Here is a 20,708-nt window from a genome sequence, read left to right on the forward strand (position 1 = left end):
TCAACAGTGAGTTTGAGCTCAAGACCGCTTGAACCCACAATTTTCTGTCCCAGAGTCGAGAGTGGGACCCACTGAGCCAGATTGAGTTGAGATTGCCTGGGAAGGGTGCAACAAAATATTTTTGGCTTGATTGCGTTCAATTATTAATTATTTTGCTGTGAATTCAGGTAATTTGAGCAGAACTGCAGAAAGAAAACTGTAATGACCGTATGAGTGTGGAGTGCTGAGTTGATAACTGACCTTGCTCTTGGCTGGTACTCGCTGTCAGTTACAATGTGATCTGAGATTACAGAGAGACAGTGCCTTCAGTGACAGAATGTAACTAACGTGATACAAAAGTAAGAACAGAACTCGAGAGAGAGAAAAAAATTTAATTATTTTCTCATCGTATCCTCACCCAGGCTTATAATTGCCCTCAATTTAACAACAACAAGACTACATTTGTATAGCGCTTTTCACGTCGGGAGGACGTCCCAAGGCCCTGGACAGGGTACCACATTTCAGACCCGAGCTGACGTTGGGGGGGTAAGGGAGGGGAGGGGAAGGGGGGTGGACGATGGCATAGTCAAAGAGGAGGGACTTGAGGCGGGACTTGAGGAGGCTAAGGAGAGGGCGAGGCGGAGTGACTGGAGGATGGAATTCCAGATGTTGGGGGCAGAGCGGCTGAAGGCTCTCCTGCCAATGGTGGAGCGGGTGGTTCGGGGGATGTGGAGCAGACCAGAGCTGAATGAGCGGAGGGAACGGGCGGGTTGGTAGGGGATTAGGAGGTCGCAGAGGTAGGGTGGGGCGAGGCCAAGGAGGGCTTTGTATGTGAGGACCAGGATCTTGAACTGGATCCTCTGAAGGATAGGGAACCAGTGGAGTCGGGGGAGATGGGGTCATGGAATTTGGTGCGGGAGAGGACACGGGCTGCAGAGTTCTGGATTATCTGCAGCCTGTGGAGGAGGAGTTGGGAAGGTCGACAGGAAGGTTTGCACAGTCGAGCCTGGAGGTGGTGAAGGCATGAACAAGAGTTTCAGTGGCCTGAGGGGTGAGGTAGTGGCGGAGTCGGGCGATGTTTGGAGGTGAGGGAAGGCAGAGCAGGTCATGGCTTGAATGTGGGGGAGAAAAGATAGTTGAGGGTTGAACAAGACACCTGGGTTCCTGACTGGCGGTGAGTTGTAGTGTGCAACCATGGAGGTTGATGCTGCCAGAGCCTGAGGTGCTGAGGCGCAGGCGCGAGCCAATCAGGAGGGCCTCAGTCTTGGCCTCAATTTAAATCTGTTGTGTGGGGAAAAAAGGAATATTTAAGAAAAAGTTGAAGCCACAAGTGGTTACCTGAATTATTCATAGCATAATGGATATCTAATGTGGAATTTAAAAGCTGTAATACAATCTATGCACAGGGGAAGGGATGGGGGGAGGGGGTAGAGTGCACCTGACCCTGAGCGCAAACATAAGCAGATTAAGCAATCCCATCTCATTTATAATGTGCATTTGGGAGTCAGCCAATTGCTATGTTGTGGTAAGAGACACTGTACAACATGGGGCTCAGTGCTTCGTCCACTTTCCTGGCTCACGTCTCAGCAACTGCCTTGCTTCTCTCTCTCCGTTTCTCGTCCTTGGGACGTCCTCCCGACGTGAAAGGCGCTCTATAAATGGAATCTTGTTGTTGTTGTTGTCCTGCGTTACCTGCCTCTTGAAACCAGCACGAGATCTATTTCTGATGTTGCTGGCCGTATGAGACCTGTAAGAATGTCTTTCTCTTTTGCTCTTTGTCTGTCCATCATTTCTTGCTCTCTCTGCTGTGTGTGTGCATGAATTTGTGAGCGCCTGCTTTTCTATCTGTGTTTGTGTATATGTGCCTCACTTCCATATGAGCCTCCTGTACCCCTTTATTTCCTTCTTCCTCTTTCTCATTCTCTGTACCTTCTCTCTTTCTCGTACTCTTATTCATTGTGTACTCAATTTTTTTTGTCTGCGGACAGACAGGAAAATGTTGCATTCTGAGCATTGATCTAAAAATGGGGAAAGATCCTTAGGCCAAAACTGCGGATAAACTTTGGAGAATTACATTGATTAACTGTACCTTTTTAAAAAAATAAATCTGCATTTGATCACTTCACTCGCATCAACCAAAATGTTTGTCGAAAGGTAAAATTCAGCAACATTGTGAACGGTTCCTGACGGTATTGGACGTTCCATAAAGAAAAACGCAAGATGTCCTATATATTTGCGCTTCTCGGGATTTACAAATACTATAAAGTATAGTGATTCGTAATTTGTAGGCGAATGCAGCAGCCAATTTGCGCACAGGAACATCCATGAAGTGAATGACCAGTTTTATTTGGGGGATTGTTGGCCAGGACACTGGGAGAAACTTGGTGTCGTGCTCTGCCACGGTCAAGCGCTCTGGAACGCTAGCCTGAGTGAGGGCGCTTTATAAATTCAAATTGTTGAATATTGCTATGGGAACTTTAAAGTCCACCTGAACAAACACAGCTGGGAACTCGGTTTAAACGCTTAATCTGAAGTATCGCTCTTCCAACAGTGCAGCATGTCCCCAGCACTGCATTGGACTACATGAGTTTTAAAGTCTGAATGTACTTGAACCTTCTGAGTAAGTGGCGAGTGTGTTACCAACCGAGACAGGCTGACACACATTGTTGCTTTGTTGCAACGTGGCATGTTGTGCCACGTGTTCTCTGAATAGCCCTGTGTTGTGCTCTGCTACCTCACAGCGAGACTTTTCTCTCTGACATGTTACCTCCCCTTGCAGCTGTTCCCTGCATTGCATTTAAATATCCCCCTCCTCACCACCACCCATACTGTTCAGGTGACAATGAAAACGTTCTTATATTTTTTCCAAATTGATAACTTTTATTTTAAAAAAAATGAACATAAGGTAAATGACCAGAACTGATAAATGCTGACTATGAGGCTGTGTCAGTGAACCTTCTGCGAGAATTATACATATTATCTTAGAATTTTTGCTCTTTTAAATATGATATGAACTAACGAGATAAAAATAACATTTCTGATGAGTAAAACCCAAAGCAGTTACTCCCTAAACCCAAGCAGCTTAAATAATTTTTGCATTTGATACAGCGCCAAGATTATACTGTAATGTTTTAGTGACTATTTTCTAGGCAAATGCAGCAGCCAATTTGCTTACAGCATTAGACCGCAAACAGCCGTGAAATGAACGAATTACCAATTTTATCTGGGGATTGTTGGCAGGGACAAGGGGAGAAAATCCTTTTTCTTTTGAATAGTGCCCACCTGAATAGCCAGATGGGACCCTGGTTTAATGTCTCAGGTGCAGTCCTGTAGCTCCTGTAAGTCTTTGTCCCGGTGTGAAAGGCGCTATAATCAGAAAGGATTATTAGCGTAGTGGAGTCTTGTAGTGTAATGGTTAGAGCACTTGCCTCACAAGCGAGTAGACCTGCGTTCGATTCCCGGCAGGGTGAAACGTTGGGCAAGTTTCCTTAATCCACACGCTTCGGTTTACCAAGCAGTAAGTAGGAAACTGGTTGTCAGTCGATTGGCAGATCGCTTTTCCAGGGGTACAAATTCCTTAAAAAAAATTGGTCACTGAATCCACGACTGTTTGTGGGACACTGATGTGCGCGATTGGCTGCCGGGTTTTTCCTACAAAATATACAGTCAATTCACTTTACAGTATATTCTGTGAAGGGCTTTGAGATGTCTCGAAGACGTGATAAGACGTCTATCAAATGCAAGGATTATTATTATCTGAAGGATGACACCTACCAGTGCATTAAAATGTCAGCCTAGTTATCGCCTCTTAACTCAGACAGATTTATAATGACCACAGTACTCCCCACAAACCAAGTACACAAAAGTCTCTTATTATTATAACTCACAATATTATTTCATATATGAAATTCCCACTCGTATTGTGACCATGATGAATCCTGTTGTGTGAATGGCAGCACGCATCAGTGACCTAGGGTGAAACAGTTACTCCATAAAACCAAGCAACTTAAATATCTTTTGCATTTATTACAGCGTAAATAACAGCTAATCTGGCCACAAATCATTAGAGGTGCCTGATAATATGAATGTCACTCTATGGATTGTTTAGTAAAGTGTTGGCAAGTTTGAGGCTGTGAGCAGTTGTGATCAGCAATCTTACCGATATCAATATAATAACTCGCAGCTCTAGCCTGTTCCCTCCTCACGCCCGCTCCCCTCGGCGCAATCCATTTATAATGTATTCATCTTGCAGGAGGTGACATCAGCAATGAAAGCGCTTCTAGCACAGCGCAGTGTCACCGTGTCGCAGTGCTAAATCAGGGCACATTGTAACCGGGTCAGCCTGTAATTTGACATTGCCACAAACTCAACCCCACTATCCTTACAGCTCCTCTAAAAGGCAACAGGATCTGGTTGCAATAACTGTTAGGGTCCACTGAGAAAAAACATACGTGCAATGAGGTGAAACCACTTCACAAATAAAATACAGTTTAAAGGGAAGAATCTGGTCATCGTACTGTAGTTAAACCTTTGTCAGCAACTGATGGATGGATCTTATGCTCTTTGATATGAGAGGTGTCAGTGCTGGGTATTGAAATATGTTGCCTCTTTTAGCGCTCCTTCCTCTAGACATTGTCCAAAAGACTGGACCATTCATCTGCTCCCAGGCCTTTAATAGCATAGCTCTACACTCACTATGTGCCAAGTGTCTGACACTTGCAGAAACCCACCACCAAATCCTGTGAAGCATTTTGAGACATTTTGATGACGTGATAAGGTGCTACATCGAATGCAACAATTATTTATACTATTATTAGTATGTTTTTGCTGTTTAGTTCACTCGTTCGGTCTAGTTTCTAAGTGGTTTTCAGAGATGGGTCAGCTAGATTGTCAAGCCATTTCTGAATTGTCTTACAACAGTCCCAATTGCACCAATAATTATAGAAACTCTACTTGTCTTATACCGCCATATGCATCCACATTCAGTTTGTAGGTTAACATACTCCCTTGATCTTCTCTAGTTCCCAATTATTATTATTCGACTTAGCTGTTAGGCATATCAGACTTCCATGTTTCAAGTTTTTTTCCCTTCCCTCGCCCAGGAGCATTGAAACCACTGCATTGTAACTTGCACTGTATCAAATGGGGATAGAATTTGGGACTTTCCTGGGTTCATTAGAGTTCAGAATATCATGTCTTCTAGACGTCAGCTCAATGCTGCCACCAAAGTGCATATGAGTGAGCAAGCTGTAATGAAGAGCTGAAACTCCCTAAACAGAGCAAAGGTGTCCCTTTCAACTAGTATGCCTGGTTCTTCTTCTGTCTCTCCCTACCCCCCACCCACCCCCCATGTATTTTGGAGATTGCAATATCTTAAGACTTCATCAGAGATTCATTAAATCAGCCAAGCCAGGGTGTGGACCTATTCTGTCTCTCCCTACCCCCCACCCACCCCCCATGTATTTTGGAGATTGCAATATCTTAAGACTTCATCAGAGATTCATTAAATCAGCCAAGCCAGGGTGTGGACCTATTTGGTTCCTGTTCTACAGACGGTGCAATAACAAATAAAGTGTTTTGACGCTTTGTAGCTGAGCCGTTGACCACATACTTAATTCAGTGTGGAATCAACCCACTGTTGTGCAAAACCCTGGGTGGATTAAACAGTACACTGTATCTTGTCTAGCATCCCTTTTTTGATAACCGTACAATGCTTCTGGATATTTGTGATTTCCTGCAGTGAACAATAAAATATTCCATTGCTGAAATAACTGAAAGTCGCTGCCTGGGGTGATTCACTTTAAGCAGCAATATTATCAGAGTCAACCGCTCAAGCCGACACCATTGTTCTAATCCTATTAGCACATTAAAGATTCAGCATGCCTCTCTTTCATGGCTATTCAAGGCTATTCAGCCATGATAATGGTGGGAAGAGGGAGGGTGGATGATGTTTGTAAATAAATGTAAGTATTTATTCCTCTATTTATAATCATTGTTACATTGGAAAATGATTTGACATTTACCCTTTTTTGTGTCCGCCCTTAAAAGATGTTCTTCTTCCCTTAATGCACAGTAATAGATGGCATTATACACCGACCATACAGTTAGGCTGTGCAAACCGATCCACTTGGAAATGTAACACAGTATTATTGAGATCATTTCATCAGATATTTGGATGTTTAGAACTGCACGACTCCAGGCTCCAAAAGTATTGTTTTTAAAAATGACCGTTATCGAAATAAAATATTTATTTTGTTTGCAAGAATGCCACTTATGTACTATTTATATGTTGGTCATAGTGACATCTACTAAAAAGTCCAATAGGAGAGAGGCATACGATATAATATATGTGGCAGCACCTTGCTTATACATTCTTCACTGTCCGTGGAGTTCTGTAGCTTAGTGGTTAGAGCACTCGCCTCGTAAGCTAGAGGACCTGGGTTCGATTCCCAGAGAGGGCGAAGTGATTGTGACTGGAACCTGAACAGATACCACTTGTTTAAAAGAATATTGCTAATAACCGGGTCTTCATCAGTATAGTTTTTTCTATATTCAAAACCTTAAGCAAGTTTCCTTACTCCACACGTTCACCTAGCAGTAAGTAGGTACCCAGTTGTTAGTCGATTGGTGGATTGGTTGTTCGGGGGTAATAATCCCTTGAAATTTTTTTTATTATTTAATCCACGACTGGTTGTGGGGCACTGCTGTGCACAATTGGCTGCTGTTTCACCCACAGAATGTACAGTCAATTAAATTTACAATCTATTCTGTGAAGCGCTTTGAGAAGTCTCAAAGATGTGATGAAGCGCTTTATCAAATGCAAGTATTATTATTTGCTGTTCCCATGTGTGTACATACGTTCACCCACAAAATACAATCACTACACTTTACGGTATATCAGATAAAGGTCCATAAGACTTCCTCCTGATGTGAAAAACATTATTTCACATGCAAGTTGATTATTATTTATTACAAAATGTTATTCTGTTTGAAAACTGCTTCTGATCAGTTTGTGGAGTAAAATTTAACTTTTAGAACAATATCAATTTACTAATTTATTAATGGCCCTTCATGTCTGGAGGGTTTCTCAAAGCATTTCACATAAGTGAAGTGACTGGGAGCCTGAGCTGGGAGTGGGGATGTCTTATTATTTTTGTGTTTTCACTCCTCCTAGTAGGGACAAAAGATTTCCTGAGTGTAAACCCAGAACTAATTTTATGATCCAGCTCCAGTGTCTAAGCATTTCCAGCACGCATTCTCATCATAAGCCTGGTCATTGTCATTGTCAAAGTCACTGCATTTTGCATCAAGAAAGAACTAGAGAAAGAACTTGCAACTTTGCATCTGATGAGGAAAATCTGAGACTTGAGAAAACAGCTGCTGGAAGGTGATACCTATAGTGGGGCTTCATGAACACACACACACACATATATATATAATATATATCTCTAGGGTTTGGTTTCTCACTTGATTGTTATGCAGAAAAGTAAACAGCTGCTACCAAAGGTCCGAATATCCGATTGGTGGAACCATTACTCAATGACTAACAAGTAAATATCCTCCAAGGTGGAGGGAGAGAGAGAGAAAGAGCCTTGGGGAGTCCTCCCGACACGAAAGGGGCTATATAAATATGAATTTGTATTGTATTAGGCAAAGCTTAACAGGTAAATGGTCCTAGCTAGATTTTGCTGCCTAAACTACAGCAGGGGCTAAACACTCTCCACCTAATACTTTCCAGAATTGAGTAAGCAGGGCTATTCTCTCCAGGGAGAGAGTACGCACATCATATGTGGAGTCCTGTAGCTCAGTGGTTAGAACACTCGTCTCGCAAGCAAGAGACCTGGGTTTGACTCCCGGCAGGGCAAAACCTTGGGCAAGTTTCCTTACTCCACACGCCTGATGTTAATCCCTCAAGAAAAAGAACAATAATAATTTGATCACTTCAATCCACGACTGTTTGTGGGACACCGTTGTGCGCAATTGGCAGCTGCATTTCGCCCACAAATATACTTAATTCACTTTACAGCATATTCTGTGAAGTGCTTTGAGACGTCTAGATGACGTGAAAAGCGCTATATCAAATGCAAAGATTATTAGTATTATCATTCCGCACAAAGAACTATCCACCCATGCTCTCCATCTAGTTTGGATGCACTTATCCTGAAGTCCTGTAGTGTATTGGTTAGGGATCTTGCCTCACAAGGGAGAAACCTGGGTTTGATTCCCAGCAGGGTGAAACGTCGGGCAAGTTTCCTTACTCCACACGTCTCTGATTACCTAGCAGTAAGTAGGAACCCGGTTGCAAGTCGATTGGTGGATCGCTTTTCCAGGGGTAAAAATTCCTTCAATATAAAAAAATAAATTGGTCACTCAATTCACCACTGTTTGTGGGACACTGCTGTGCGCAATTGGCTGTCATGTTTCGCCCACAAAATTTACAGTCAATTCACTTTACAGTATATTCTGTGAAGTGCTTTGAGACATCTAGAAAACATGATAAGGCGCTGTAACGAATGGAAGGATTATTATTATTTGAAACAACAAACATTGATTGACTAGGTCTGTCATGAAGCTAATGTAAAGCTGCTTCTGAGGTAATTGAAAATCCTCATTGAAAATCCTCCTTGTCTACCGCCCCACTAAGCCCCCCCTCACCATCCACGACCTCATCCTGGATGAGCACCTTGACATTCTTGGTTTCACCGAAACCTGGCTCTCCCCCATTGACCCGTCCCCCTAGTTGAAGCCTCCCCTCCAGGCTACACCTTCCACCACATCCCCAGTTCAAACCAACGTGGCAGCGGGGTGGCCTTCATTTCCAAAGCCTCCCTTGGTCTTATCCCCTACTCCTCTGGCACCTTCTCCTCCTTCGAGCACCTTACCCTCTTCCACCCCTCTCTCCCATTGAAAATCCTCCTTGTCTATCGCCCCCCTAAGCCCCCCGGCTCCTTCCACACAGACATTTCTACTCTCCTCTTTTCCCTGTCCCTCTACTCCGAATGCCTGCTCATAATGGGCGATTTCAACCTCAACCTAAACTCCCCTTGCACTGCTTCTGCCGACTTCACTGGCCTCTCCTCCCTAAACCTCACCCTTCACATAAATTCACCACCCACAACCGTTGTCATGCCCTTGACCTCGTTATCACCCACGGCCTTGACATTTCCGACCTCAGCATAGTGGACAAGGCCATCTCAGACCACTTCCTCATCTCCTTCTGCTCTCACAACCATCTCTCCTCCACCAAGCCCTCAACCATCCTCTACCGCCCTTGGAAAAGGCTACCCCCTGAGACCCTCACAAAGGCCCTCTCATCATCAAACATCCTATCCCTCTGGCCTTCCACCCGCGGAGATCCTAAAGCAGCCGTCCAGCTGCTTCATGATCGCCTCTCCTCCACCTTCAACTCCCTCAATCCCTGAAATCCAGGACCATCTGCAAACCCTCCCGGACCCCCTGGTACAACAACCATCTCCGCTGCCTAAAAACCCAAACCTGGCTGCTCGAGCGCAGATGACGGAAAACTGGCCTGACAATTCACCGCCAACTGTGTCTCGAGTATCTCCACAGCTACCGCCGTTCTTTGACACGTGCAAAAATGGCCTTCTACTCCAACATCATCTTGGAGGCTAAACACAATCTTAAAATCCTTTTTTCCATCACCCACGACCTCCTCCGTGCCCCTCCTCAGGCCTCCTCAATCTTCATATCAAATGCCAAGCGTGAGGAGGTCATGGACTTCTCTTCTAAAATACACAACATCTGCCAGGCAGCCTCATCCACCTGCCTCTTGTCACCCACCACCATGCCCTTTCTGGCTTCTCCTCCCGCTCTCACCCGGTAACCTGCGGGGTACCCCAAGGATCCATCCTTGGCCCCCTTCTCTTTCTGATTCACATGCTCCTTCTTGGGGATGCCATCCGCAGACATGGGGTACATTTCCACATGTATCTGGGCGACTCCTAACTCTATTTTTCCACCTCACATTGCGACCCCCAATCCCCTGATGTTCTGTCAGCCTGCCTGTCAGACCTCAGGGGCTGGATGAAAGCAAATTTTCTTCAACTGAATGTTGACAAGACGGAAGCCATACTCTTTGGCTCTCATCAACTTCTAAAATCTCACGGTTCTCACCTCCTCCACCTTCCCGACCTCCCCTAAAACTCTCCAAACCCGTACGCATCCTAGGCATCATGTTCGACCCCCAATTATCCTTCCTCCCCCATATCCAGTCCCTCACCAGCACCGCTTTCTTCAACCTCCGACTCATCGTCCGTCTCCGCCAATACCTCTCTCTGAAAGCCGCTGAAACCCTGGTCCATGCCTTTGTCACCTCTCAGCTGGACTACTCCAACGCCCTCCTCGCCGCTCTCCCTTCCACTACCATCCATAAAATCCAGATTATTCAAAACTCTGCCGCCCACATTTTCATCCGCATCAAACTCCGCTCCCCGATCACCCCAGTCCTTGCCAGACTGCACTGGCTGCCTGTCCCAGAGAGGATCAATTTCAAGATCCTCACCCTTGTCTTCAAATCCCTCCACTCCTCCGCACCCCCCCTACCTCTCTGACCTCCTCTCTCCTCAAAACAGTCCCCTTTGCCTTCGTTCCTCCTCCTTGTCCCCCGAATCCTCCGCTCCACTTTCGGTGGCCGTGCCTTCAGCCACTATGCCCCGAGGCTCTGGAACTGCCTTCCTCACTCCCTTCGTCTTGCTCCCTCTCTTCCTATTTTCAGGTCTCTGCTGAAGATCTTTCTCTTCGACCACGCCTTTGGTCACCTTCCTCCCCCTCCCCCTGGCTCGGCCCCGGGATCATTACTGTGAAGCACTCTGAGATGCCATCCGACGTGGAAGGTTCTATATAAATCCAAGTTGTTGTTGCTGTTGTGTTGTAATATCTGTTGGACTGATATGTGAGATCAATGAATGTTACTCTCCAGCACTCGACTTCAGATCTTGCTGAGAGAGCAGGAGCTGGTGAACTTGCACCACACTGAGAGGGTAATATAGCATGACAAGCAGTCTTACTGTAGACTGAACCACATGCCGTTGTGTATTCCTTTATCTCTTGCTTAGTGGGAGAACTGTTCTTCCAACAGTTTAAACCAATTGACAAGAGCAGCCTTACATTGAGTGAGAATTTGTTTAAACAATGGCAATGTGCAAAGCCAGCCGGTCAGCAGTGGCCACTCTTGTAAACTTTGGGGACGTCTCTAACGTTTTGTTTTAGAATTACAAAAAAATTCCGCCACTTGTTTTTAACTGCTGAACAGAGGGAGGCTCTCCTCAGTACAGGCACGCCATGCACTGGGAGTGGAGAATCAGCACCAAAAGCAGGAAGTATACTTCCAAGTGCTGCAGGTACACAGCATGCCCACAATGAAGACAAACCCATAGTATATTCCTGCGTGGAATACCAGCATCAATGCACACTCTACTGGATTAACATCTTTTACCTCGGAGATCTTCCACTGAATCTAATGGGCAAGTAATTAACCAGCATTAGCCTGGCTCAGTTGGTAGGACTCTTATCTCTGAATCAGAAGAATGTGCGTTTAAACCCTATGTTGGGATTTTGAACGCATAGTCTTGGCTGATGATGGTCCAAAGAAGTCCTGGGCAGCACTGCATTACTGGAGATACCATCCTTCAGATCACATTTTAAACCAAGGTGTGGTCAGCCATGAAAGATCCCATGGCTTTGTCCAAAATGAGAAAGGGATTTCTTGGTGACCAGATCAATTAGTGTCCAGATAAATTATTGTATTAGCTGCTACATTCCTCCACATATACATTGCAATTTCTTGTAAAAGACTTTGAGATGTGTTTGATTTAGTGCCCAAAGCTTTGAAACAATGATTATTATTATTTATTATTATTATAATAATAAATATTGGAAATAAAATCTTGATACACAAATGAAGAAAATAATGTAGGAGCATTTAAAGAAGAGACAAGAAACGTAGCTCCATTAATGTGGCCAAAGCTGACAACTGACCGCAGTGAGTTAACAAAGAAAAATTGACTTTTGACAGAAAAGTGAGGCTTTTTGAAATTTCTGGGGGCCCTGCAGTTTTTGGTGACCTTTGAGATTGATCCGTGAGGAATTTATTTATGAGCATGTAACAAACTGACATTGAACATTCTGAATTGTAGATTATCCACCCAAAAAACTGGTGCGGCAGCATGTCATTCAAACACAGATTAGATTTCTTTTTGGAAATAACATTATGGGATATAGTACATAGGTAGTTTGGGACATATCTGTATGGGACCGCCAGGGAAGTGGAAGGTGAACTAGATGGACCTTGGTCTTTTTTCATTCTAGCATTTCTTATGTTCTGGTGTCCATTGTGTGTGTGATTCTGCCTGGCCTCTCAGCTTTTATAACAACACACAAATGAAGCCTGGCCTTCTACCTTTTGATCTTCTGTTTGCCCATCAGAGAAGAGTGCGCAGATACCAAAGGATGTGAGAAATGGCCGTGGAGTATAACAGACCTACGTACAAAGGAACTAATTTTATTGGTTTAAGTGTATTACAGAATGTAAATTGTTGCTGTTGTCAGTATAGTGTAGGTAGATTGTGCTATAGTGCAGGTAGATTGAGAACTTGAGTAAAGTTTAATTTTAAAAAAATTGTTTTAGAATTACCAAAAATTCAGCCACTTGCTTATTTTAATCGCTGTACCATCCACGTTCCCACAATATATTGCCCCTGCCTTTCTACAGAAGATAGCTGATTTAAGGATATCTGGGGGTGCTTCTGCTAATACAACATCTTGGTTACAAGCAACAGTGATTCAGTTAAAACTGTATGACCCTGTAATTATTGCATGAACAGAATGTATCCTGACTGAATTGTCAGTATAGAAGAACATGAGCACTTTGTGGAAATGAATTTCCACGTGTAAATACATGTCTGGGCACTCTTTTAAGCATAGAGTTTCTATGTGTCAGACACCAATTGACTGAAACAGCTGTGTTGTGGCGGAAGGATGGGGGAGCTAGGAGTTTGAAATAAAAGGGTATTGTGAAATATTGGAGACTCAGCAACAGGAGATACAGAATTATGGGAAAATATGAGCGCAGATTACAGGACTATAAAACAGAGACCCCACTTTAGAATGGATCAGAAGAGCCTTTTAGATCCCAAATGCTTTGATATCTCCCTTTTCTCTCACCCCCACCCCCCCTCTCTCTCTTGCCGTAAGGTCTGTTAGCAGCTCACTTGGGTGTTTGTTTTGCAGATATTTGAAGTTAGCAATTTTAATGTTATTAAAGAGCTCATTGGGATACCAGCTCTTTAATGCGATAAAAATAAAGAACTGATTTTAGTGTTTTGCAGTAAAATTGGATGTTTTTTTGTCCCGATTGAAGACTATGCAGAACAGGCAGTATAAACCCAGTGGGTTTCCCTAAACTGTTGACGTCAGAGAAAGCTTTTGCTCTATCACCCGTAAACTGTGGTAGTGTTTTATGTTCAGAGTTACGCATTTAAAAAAGTTGTTTACATTGAAAATACCTCCTCAACAACAAACAGCTAGTGAAAAACCACAAAGAGCTGATCCCAAGTGGCTACCATCACACAACTGAATCTTTGCACTCAGTAAAGTCTGTACTTTGTACACGTAAAGGCAAGCCACGTGGACAATTTCATTACTACTCAATACCTCTCTTGCCTCAATACACTCCACCTCTGAAATCCCGAACTGCTTCCTGCCACCCAAAAGTCTCCCTGGTACAATAGTCACTTCAGCTTTCTAAAATCCAAAGCCCATGCGTCAGAGCGCTCGTAACGTAAATCTGGCCTCATGGTCGAGTGTCAGATCTGTCCAGCCCAAAACTTACCATTGTTCCCTTTCCTCCCCAACAACAGTCCCAGGCTCCATTTCTCCACCTCCTCCAAAGTTAACCAGCTCCATCCCCTCTTCTCTCTCCTCCCATCTCCCACGTGACACCCGTTACCCGTTCCATTGACCCTGTTCCCTCACAGATCCCGTCCACCCAGTTCTTTTTGTGTTATTTTGTTTATCGTCTCTATAATGTATAAAACGATATGTCAGTTCAGCATTTAATCCATCACATGTGGATTGTTCAGCTTTTGTGTTCCTGTTTAAGGGAAGCTAACTTTCTGATCTATCTCGATCAGTAACGTGAGTCAGGTTATTGAACTGAAATTCAATATGAAGCTGAAGTACACTTGAAGGGTGAGTTTATCATGCAATCTTTGCACCAAAAACCGCTCAGTAGATAAATATATAATTCAGCCTGTGGAATTTGTAAAGCACAAGTGTCAAATATCAGTGCCCCGTTTTCTATAAGAAATCCATCCCTCTCCCTCGTGTTCTGTATGTAAGTGGCTGTGTGGTGTCATGACAGACGATGGATATTGAGGATGATAAATGAGACTGGCTCGGTATTATTGATCGTCAGCCCTTGACATTTAAAGTTTAGATGAATGTTTTTCAGCCGCCAGTACTCCGTTTTCCTGCTTTTCTTTCAAACTGCATAAAGAAGTCATCGAGGGTATGGTTCCACGGACAACAGTAACAATGACAACAATCAGCACTAAAATAAAGGCTTTTCATGTAGGATACCTTCTTGATGTGCTTTACAAGAATCATGTGGATCAAATATTGTGGATGGAATGAGTGAGGGGTTCAGCATGTTTACTAAAGATGAGGACAAACAACAACAACAACAAAATTGCATTTGTATAGCGCTTTTCACAAAGCAATATTTGACAGGATTTTGAAGACAGAGAGAGCAGCACGAAGAGCGAGAGAGAGAGTTGGTGAGCGCAAGGCAGCAATGGCAGAAAGCATGGAAAAGAATAATGCGTATTGGACTGTTATATCACCTTTTCTAATAAATAAAATCTTTCTTGCATTTGATATTTGTAAATGATAGGAGAACGTCTCAAAGCGCTTTATGGGTTATACTGTATAGTGTAGTGTCTATTATGTAAATGAATGCAGCAGCCAATTTGTACACAGCAATATCCCACAAACGGGAATATTCCTACCAATTGTATTAGGGGAATTATTGGCCAGGAGAAACTGCCTACTCTTTTCTATTAGGGCCATGGTATCTTTAGGGAAGACTGGAACAGTCAGACAGGACCTTGTTTTGATGTCTCATCTGAAGGACAATTGATGTGACGTCTTTTGTACAAGCAACAGTGCATTTTACTTGATTCCGGCCATTTGATCCTACAAGTTTGTGCTGTCACTATCACCGACAAGGCCATCTCTGACCACCACTTCATCTCCTTCACCACCTCCACCCCCCTCCCCACCTCCACCAGACCCAACACCATCTTCTACCGCCCCTGGAAGAAGTTACCCCCACAATCCCTAACCGCTGCCTTGGAGTCCTCTGAACTCCTCTCCCTCTGGCCTTCAACCCCTCTTCTCCTCTCACCCTCCTCCACAACACCCTCTCCTCCACACTTGACACTCTTGCCCCCATCACCTCCCGTACTATCTCCTACTCTTTCTCCTCCCCCTGGTTCACCACCACCTCCGCTCACTGAAGTGCCAGGTGCGGGCCGCTGAACGCACCTGCCTCAAATCTGGCCTAACGGTCCACCGACAAATCTGGCTGGACCTCCTCAAAATCTACCGCTCCACTCTAGCCTCGGCCAAGTCGTCCTTCTACTCCAGGATAATCCTGGAGGCGAAGAACAACCCCAGGCTACTGTTTTCTACCACATCCCGACTCCTCCATCCCCCCCGCCACCCCGCGCAGGTCATCTCCTCCAACCTTCACTGCGAGGAGATGCTGGATTTCCTTGAATCCAAAATCAAGGGAATTCGCTCTGCGGTCACTTCCCCTCCAACATCCACCCACCCCCCACCCCCTCCCTCCCACACTCTGACTCCTACCCATCCTCCCCTACACACTTTTGTACCCGTTTCCCCACCCTCTGTCACCAAACTCATCCTATCCCTGAAACCCACCACCTGCTCCCTTGACCCCATCCCCACTCCACTCCTTATCTCCCAGCTCCACCTCCTTGCCCCACATATCACAGACATCGTCAACCTGTCCCTCTCCTCTGGCTCTGTTCCCATTCCCTTAAAAACTGCCACCATCACTCCCACCTTGAAAAAACCCTCCCTTGATGCGTCGCAGCTATCAAGCTACCGGCCCATCTCCAACCTCCCCTTCCTGTCCAAGGTCCTGGAACGAGTTGTCGCCTCCCAGCTGCGCTCTTTCCTCTCCACCCATTCATTATTCGAACCCCTTCAGTCAGGTTTCCGTGCTGCCCATAGCACAGAAACTGCCCTGGTCAAGGTCACCAATGACATCCTGACCATCTGCGACCAGGGCTCCCTCTGCCTCCTTGTCCTCCTCGACCTATCGGCAGCATTCGATACGGTCGACCACGCTATCCTCCTCCACCGCCTGTCCGCCCACCTCAACCTTCAAGGCCTGTCCTTGAGTGATTTAGGTCGTACCTCTCCCACCGTCTTCACTTTGTTTCCACGAATGGCTTTTCCTCCGGCCCCCGCACTGTCTCGTGCGGTGTCCCTCAAGGCTCTGTCCTCGGTCCCCTCCTCTTCACCCTCTATATGCTCCCCCTTGGTGACATCATGCGCAGACATGGGGTTAACTTCCACGTGTATTCAGATGACACCCAACTCTACTTTTCCTCCTCTACCCTCAACTCCACGACCACCGATGTCCTGACAGTCTGCCTGTCCGACATCGAGTCCTGGACGAGAGACAACTTTCTTCAGCTCAACGTGCGTAAAACTGAGGCCCTCCTGATTGGCTCACATCAGCGCCTCCGCACCTCAGGCGCTGACACCATCAGCATCCAAGGCTGCACTCTCCACCTCTCAAAGCCATCAGGAACCTCGGGGTTCTGTTCGACCCTGAGCTGTCCTTTCTCCCTCATATCCGCTCCACAACTGGCACTGCCTTCCATCACCTCCGGAATGTCGCCAAACTACGGCACTACCTCACCCCTCACGCGGCTGAAACTCTGGTCCACACCTTTATCACCTCAAGGCTGGACTATGGGAACTCTCTCCTCGTCGGCCTTCCCGGCACCTCCCTCCACAAGCTGCAGGTCATTCAGAACTCTGCAGCTCGTGTACTGTCCCGCACCAGGCTTCGGGACCACATCACTCCCACCCTCGTTCACCTCCACTGGCTCCCCATCCCCCAGAGGATTGATTTCAAGATCCTCATCCTCACCTACAAGGCCATTCACGGCCTTGCTCCCTCCTACCTCTCCAACCTACTATCCCCCTACTTACCCGCCCGTACCCTCCGTTCCTCTGGCTCCGGTCTGCTCCACATCCCCCGCCCCAACCGCCCTACCATCGGTGGCCGGGCCTTCAGCCTATCAGCCCCGAGGCTCTGGAACTCCTCCCTTTCCTCCTTCAAGGCCGGTCTCAAGACCTTTCTCTTTGACCGTGTCTTCAGCTCCCCTCGCGACTCTCTACCCCCTCCTCGCTCCCTCCCTTCCCTCACCCTGACCATTTCCCCCCTGCTCGGGTCCTGACCCAACTGTAAAGCGCCTTGGGACGTCCTCCCAACGTGAAAGGCGCTCTATAAATGGAATCTTGTTGTTGTTGTTGTTTTGTTTTCTCTCTGCATGAGCCAATCTAATCTCACTCTCCTTTCACTTAAAACCACGATATTGAAATTTTAAGATCGTGCATAAATTTGGGGGAATACTTAAATTTTGGAAATTGATTTTCCAAGCGCTGAATTCCAAATTAAAACTGAATTTGAAGATTTTTCCAAATAAAATCGACTTGGTCTTAAATTTTAAGACTACGACCATAAGATTGACTATGTGGAATTCGAGGCCTTTGAAGAAGTTCAGATAATTTGTCAAATTTATTGTCTAACCCTCTTGTCTGGTTTGTTCTGCAGATCTCCATTGAGAACGATTATCTTGGCCCACGCAGAATTGAAGGTCTGAAGAAAGAGGATTTTAATTGGCAAAGGAAAGCCCACATGGCTGTCCTGTCCATCCAGGATTTGACGGTGAAGTACTTTGAGATCACAGCAAAAGCACAGAAAGGTAGCGAACCCTGTGTGGTTTAGTGTAATCGGCGCTATCTAGATGACAGAAAGCAAAAGCACAAAACTGGGCCATTTGATCCTATAAGTTTGTGCTGTTTTGATTTTTCTACATGAGCCAATCTAATCTCACTCTCCTGTTTACTGAGGGCGAGATTAGATTGGCTCATGCGGAGGAGAGACCTATAAAGGGGCTGAGATCGCAAACCATTTGTAAAGCTAAAACAATGACAAGCCTCTGATATGTGTTAATTGAATCTGCAAATGTGACATTTGGGTGGAAATGCTGGTTTTACCATCTACCTAATATTTCCCCACAATGGATTTTTAAATCTTGATATTTGTTGCTATGTGCAATACAATTCTCCTTCTGTCTTTCAAATCCCTATTCTTCCCCTTCCCACAATAACTGGCAAGCTTCCTGAACTATTCCAGAATATTACAATAATTATAATAAAGAAAAATAGGAGTCCAACATGTTTTTCTGTAGTATAGTGTAGTATATTGCACTGAATTCGGTTCTTATTGAAGGAGGTAGATCGTTGGGGTAAGAACACTACAGCAATTGGGTGTCTGCCATTCCTCCGTGAGATACAGTGCAGGAAAGGTGCAGGATAAACCTTTTCTGTATATTAGCATGTCTCAAATCTCATCCTTACAAAAGCTCCTCCTGCTCCATCAGAGCGATATTTCCATTCCATACACAAGTAATCCTTGTGGCTTCTATGAATGAGACTGTCGAAGAGAAAGGAAGCTTTCATTCCTTCAGTACTGAGCTGGATTTGAACTGAGGTCATTCTGCACCACATTGCATTCCCAGAAGTTTGTTATTTATAAACTAAAATGTACACTCGGGCTACTTTTATTTCACATTTTGAACTTTCAAGTGTGGTGTCTGTGACAGTCTTGCTAAGGTGAGTGGATGGGTCTATTTTAAACTCCTGTCTTGACCTTAAACGTCTGTTTAAATGACCACATCCACTCACCTTAGAAAGCACTAAAAGAACTTTTGAGCATATTAAATTCCACACATCCTTTCCATAAGTGACCTCTGCAAACATTATATGGCGTCAATTACTATTGATGAAGTTTGTGAAATAGAAAAATATGAAAGACTATGTAACCTGAATATATGGTGAATCAAGATAGTTTGAGTTCATACCCAATAGTTTCCAACCTTTATTTGTGTGGAAAAACACCAATTCAGTCTTTAAATCACTACATTCCTTTTTCCGAAAAACTTGCCTTTGCGGTTTGTACAAATACTGTACTACTGTAACCACGTAATACAAAGTGCAGTGTAACGATAGCTCGAATTGGCCACTTCCCATCAGTGAATACTGGCGAAAGATTAATGTGGTGACTGAGTCTGATATTAAGAACGAGTTATATCACATGTTTGTCTCTGTATGTGTTTGAGCATTTTATATCATCTTGCACAGAATGTTTGCTTTTAAGTTTGTATCTTGACATTGTGTGAGATTTGTCAGTAATTATTTGTATGGTTATTTGCTAAGACAATCAATGCCTGTAATCTTAACAGAAAATCTGTGGCTTGTGGGATTCACTGATTTACTTCTTTAGAAATCTTTAATGTACAAATATTGATATGACAAAAAAGTTGAAGTAAAGGTGTTATGTCACTTTATGATTCTGCCATGTTCCGTTTTTCATTCTTGCATAAATTGCAGGAAGTTGGCTCCTGTTACCAACCGTCTCAATTGCTGCCATTCATTCAACCATAATTTGAAGAAAGGCTACATTCCCTTTCCAGATTGCTAGCTCCCACCATTTCATACGGAACTCTGTGTATTTGGATTGGGAGAAAGATGTCCACCACAGCCAGGCTACCAACAAATATTAACAAATCCAGTTTTGAACAGTGATCACTGGTGGGAGAATTCTCTATTGAGCAAGTACCTGTCTAATATAATAATAAAGTCTTTCGCCAGCTGCTTTCTACTTGTGGACCTGCAAAACATCAATTGGGTTATCCTTACTTGGAAACTTACTGTGAGACCACGCTTTTAAAATGTATGCTTTTTTGGGACTTGTGGAAACCATGGATTAGCATTCAGCTCTTAAGGCCTGAAATTGTGCCTAATGGTTAGTCTGTAAGACCGTTTTGTCATAAAATTTAAATTGCAATGTAATTTTTCCACAGTTCTACACCATCTTAAATTTTCAGGCAAAATACTCTTGCAAGTTGAAACTCAGTAGATAGTTGGGCCTCTGAGCACAATTGATTGCACATTTGAGAGCAATAACTCACTCGTCACAATTCCACGACCCAAACCATGGAGACGAGAACTGTTAAAGTGTTTTTTTGATGTTTTTGGCACAAAAGTTAGGTGAGCTTCATAAAAACATTACCCCACATTTTTATTTATGCCTCACAAACAGTGCTTACTTTGAGCAAGTTGGTTGGTGATGTTTGAGGTAGAAGTAGTGATGACTGCTCAGACAGGAGAATAGGAACCTGAAATGGGACTTAGAGAATTGGAATATATATTGTATGTTTTATACAAGATGAGGAAATTGTTGGGATTCCCTATAATGCAAATCAGTGAGTAATGCATGAGCCATATTTTTATAATCCACGGATTTTAATTCTGGTTGTTTATGCAGAGTGCTGAAGCTTCACTTCTTGCTGGAGACACCCATTTAATAATAATAATAATAC

At 44.4% G+C, this 20,708-nt stretch overlaps 1 protein-coding gene and 1 non-coding gene across 2 annotated transcripts in view; both read left to right on the plus strand.

Moving 5' to 3' along the window:
* Nucleotides 1-20,708, plus strand: part of LOC103177767 (junction-mediating and -regulatory protein) — an 85,479-nt gene that overhangs the window by 37,615 nt on the left and 27,156 nt on the right. Inside the window, exon 3 of the mRNA XM_007892082.2 lies at nt 17,876-18,026. Coding sequence (XP_007890273.1) covers nt 17,876-18,026 — 151 coding nt within the window. The remainder of the gene's footprint in view (nt 1-17,875; nt 18,027-20,708) is intronic.
* On the plus strand, nt 6,360-6,440 carry trnat-cgu. Its single transcript has one exon. It is a non-coding gene; the product is annotated as a tRNA-Thr (tRNA).

Source organism: Callorhinchus milii, unplaced genomic scaffold, assembly GCF_018977255.1.
Source record: "Callorhinchus milii isolate IMCB2004 unplaced genomic scaffold, IMCB_Cmil_1.0 Scaffold1, whole genome shotgun sequence".
Lineage (NCBI taxonomy): Eukaryota > Metazoa > Chordata > Chondrichthyes > Chimaeriformes > Callorhinchidae > Callorhinchus > Callorhinchus milii.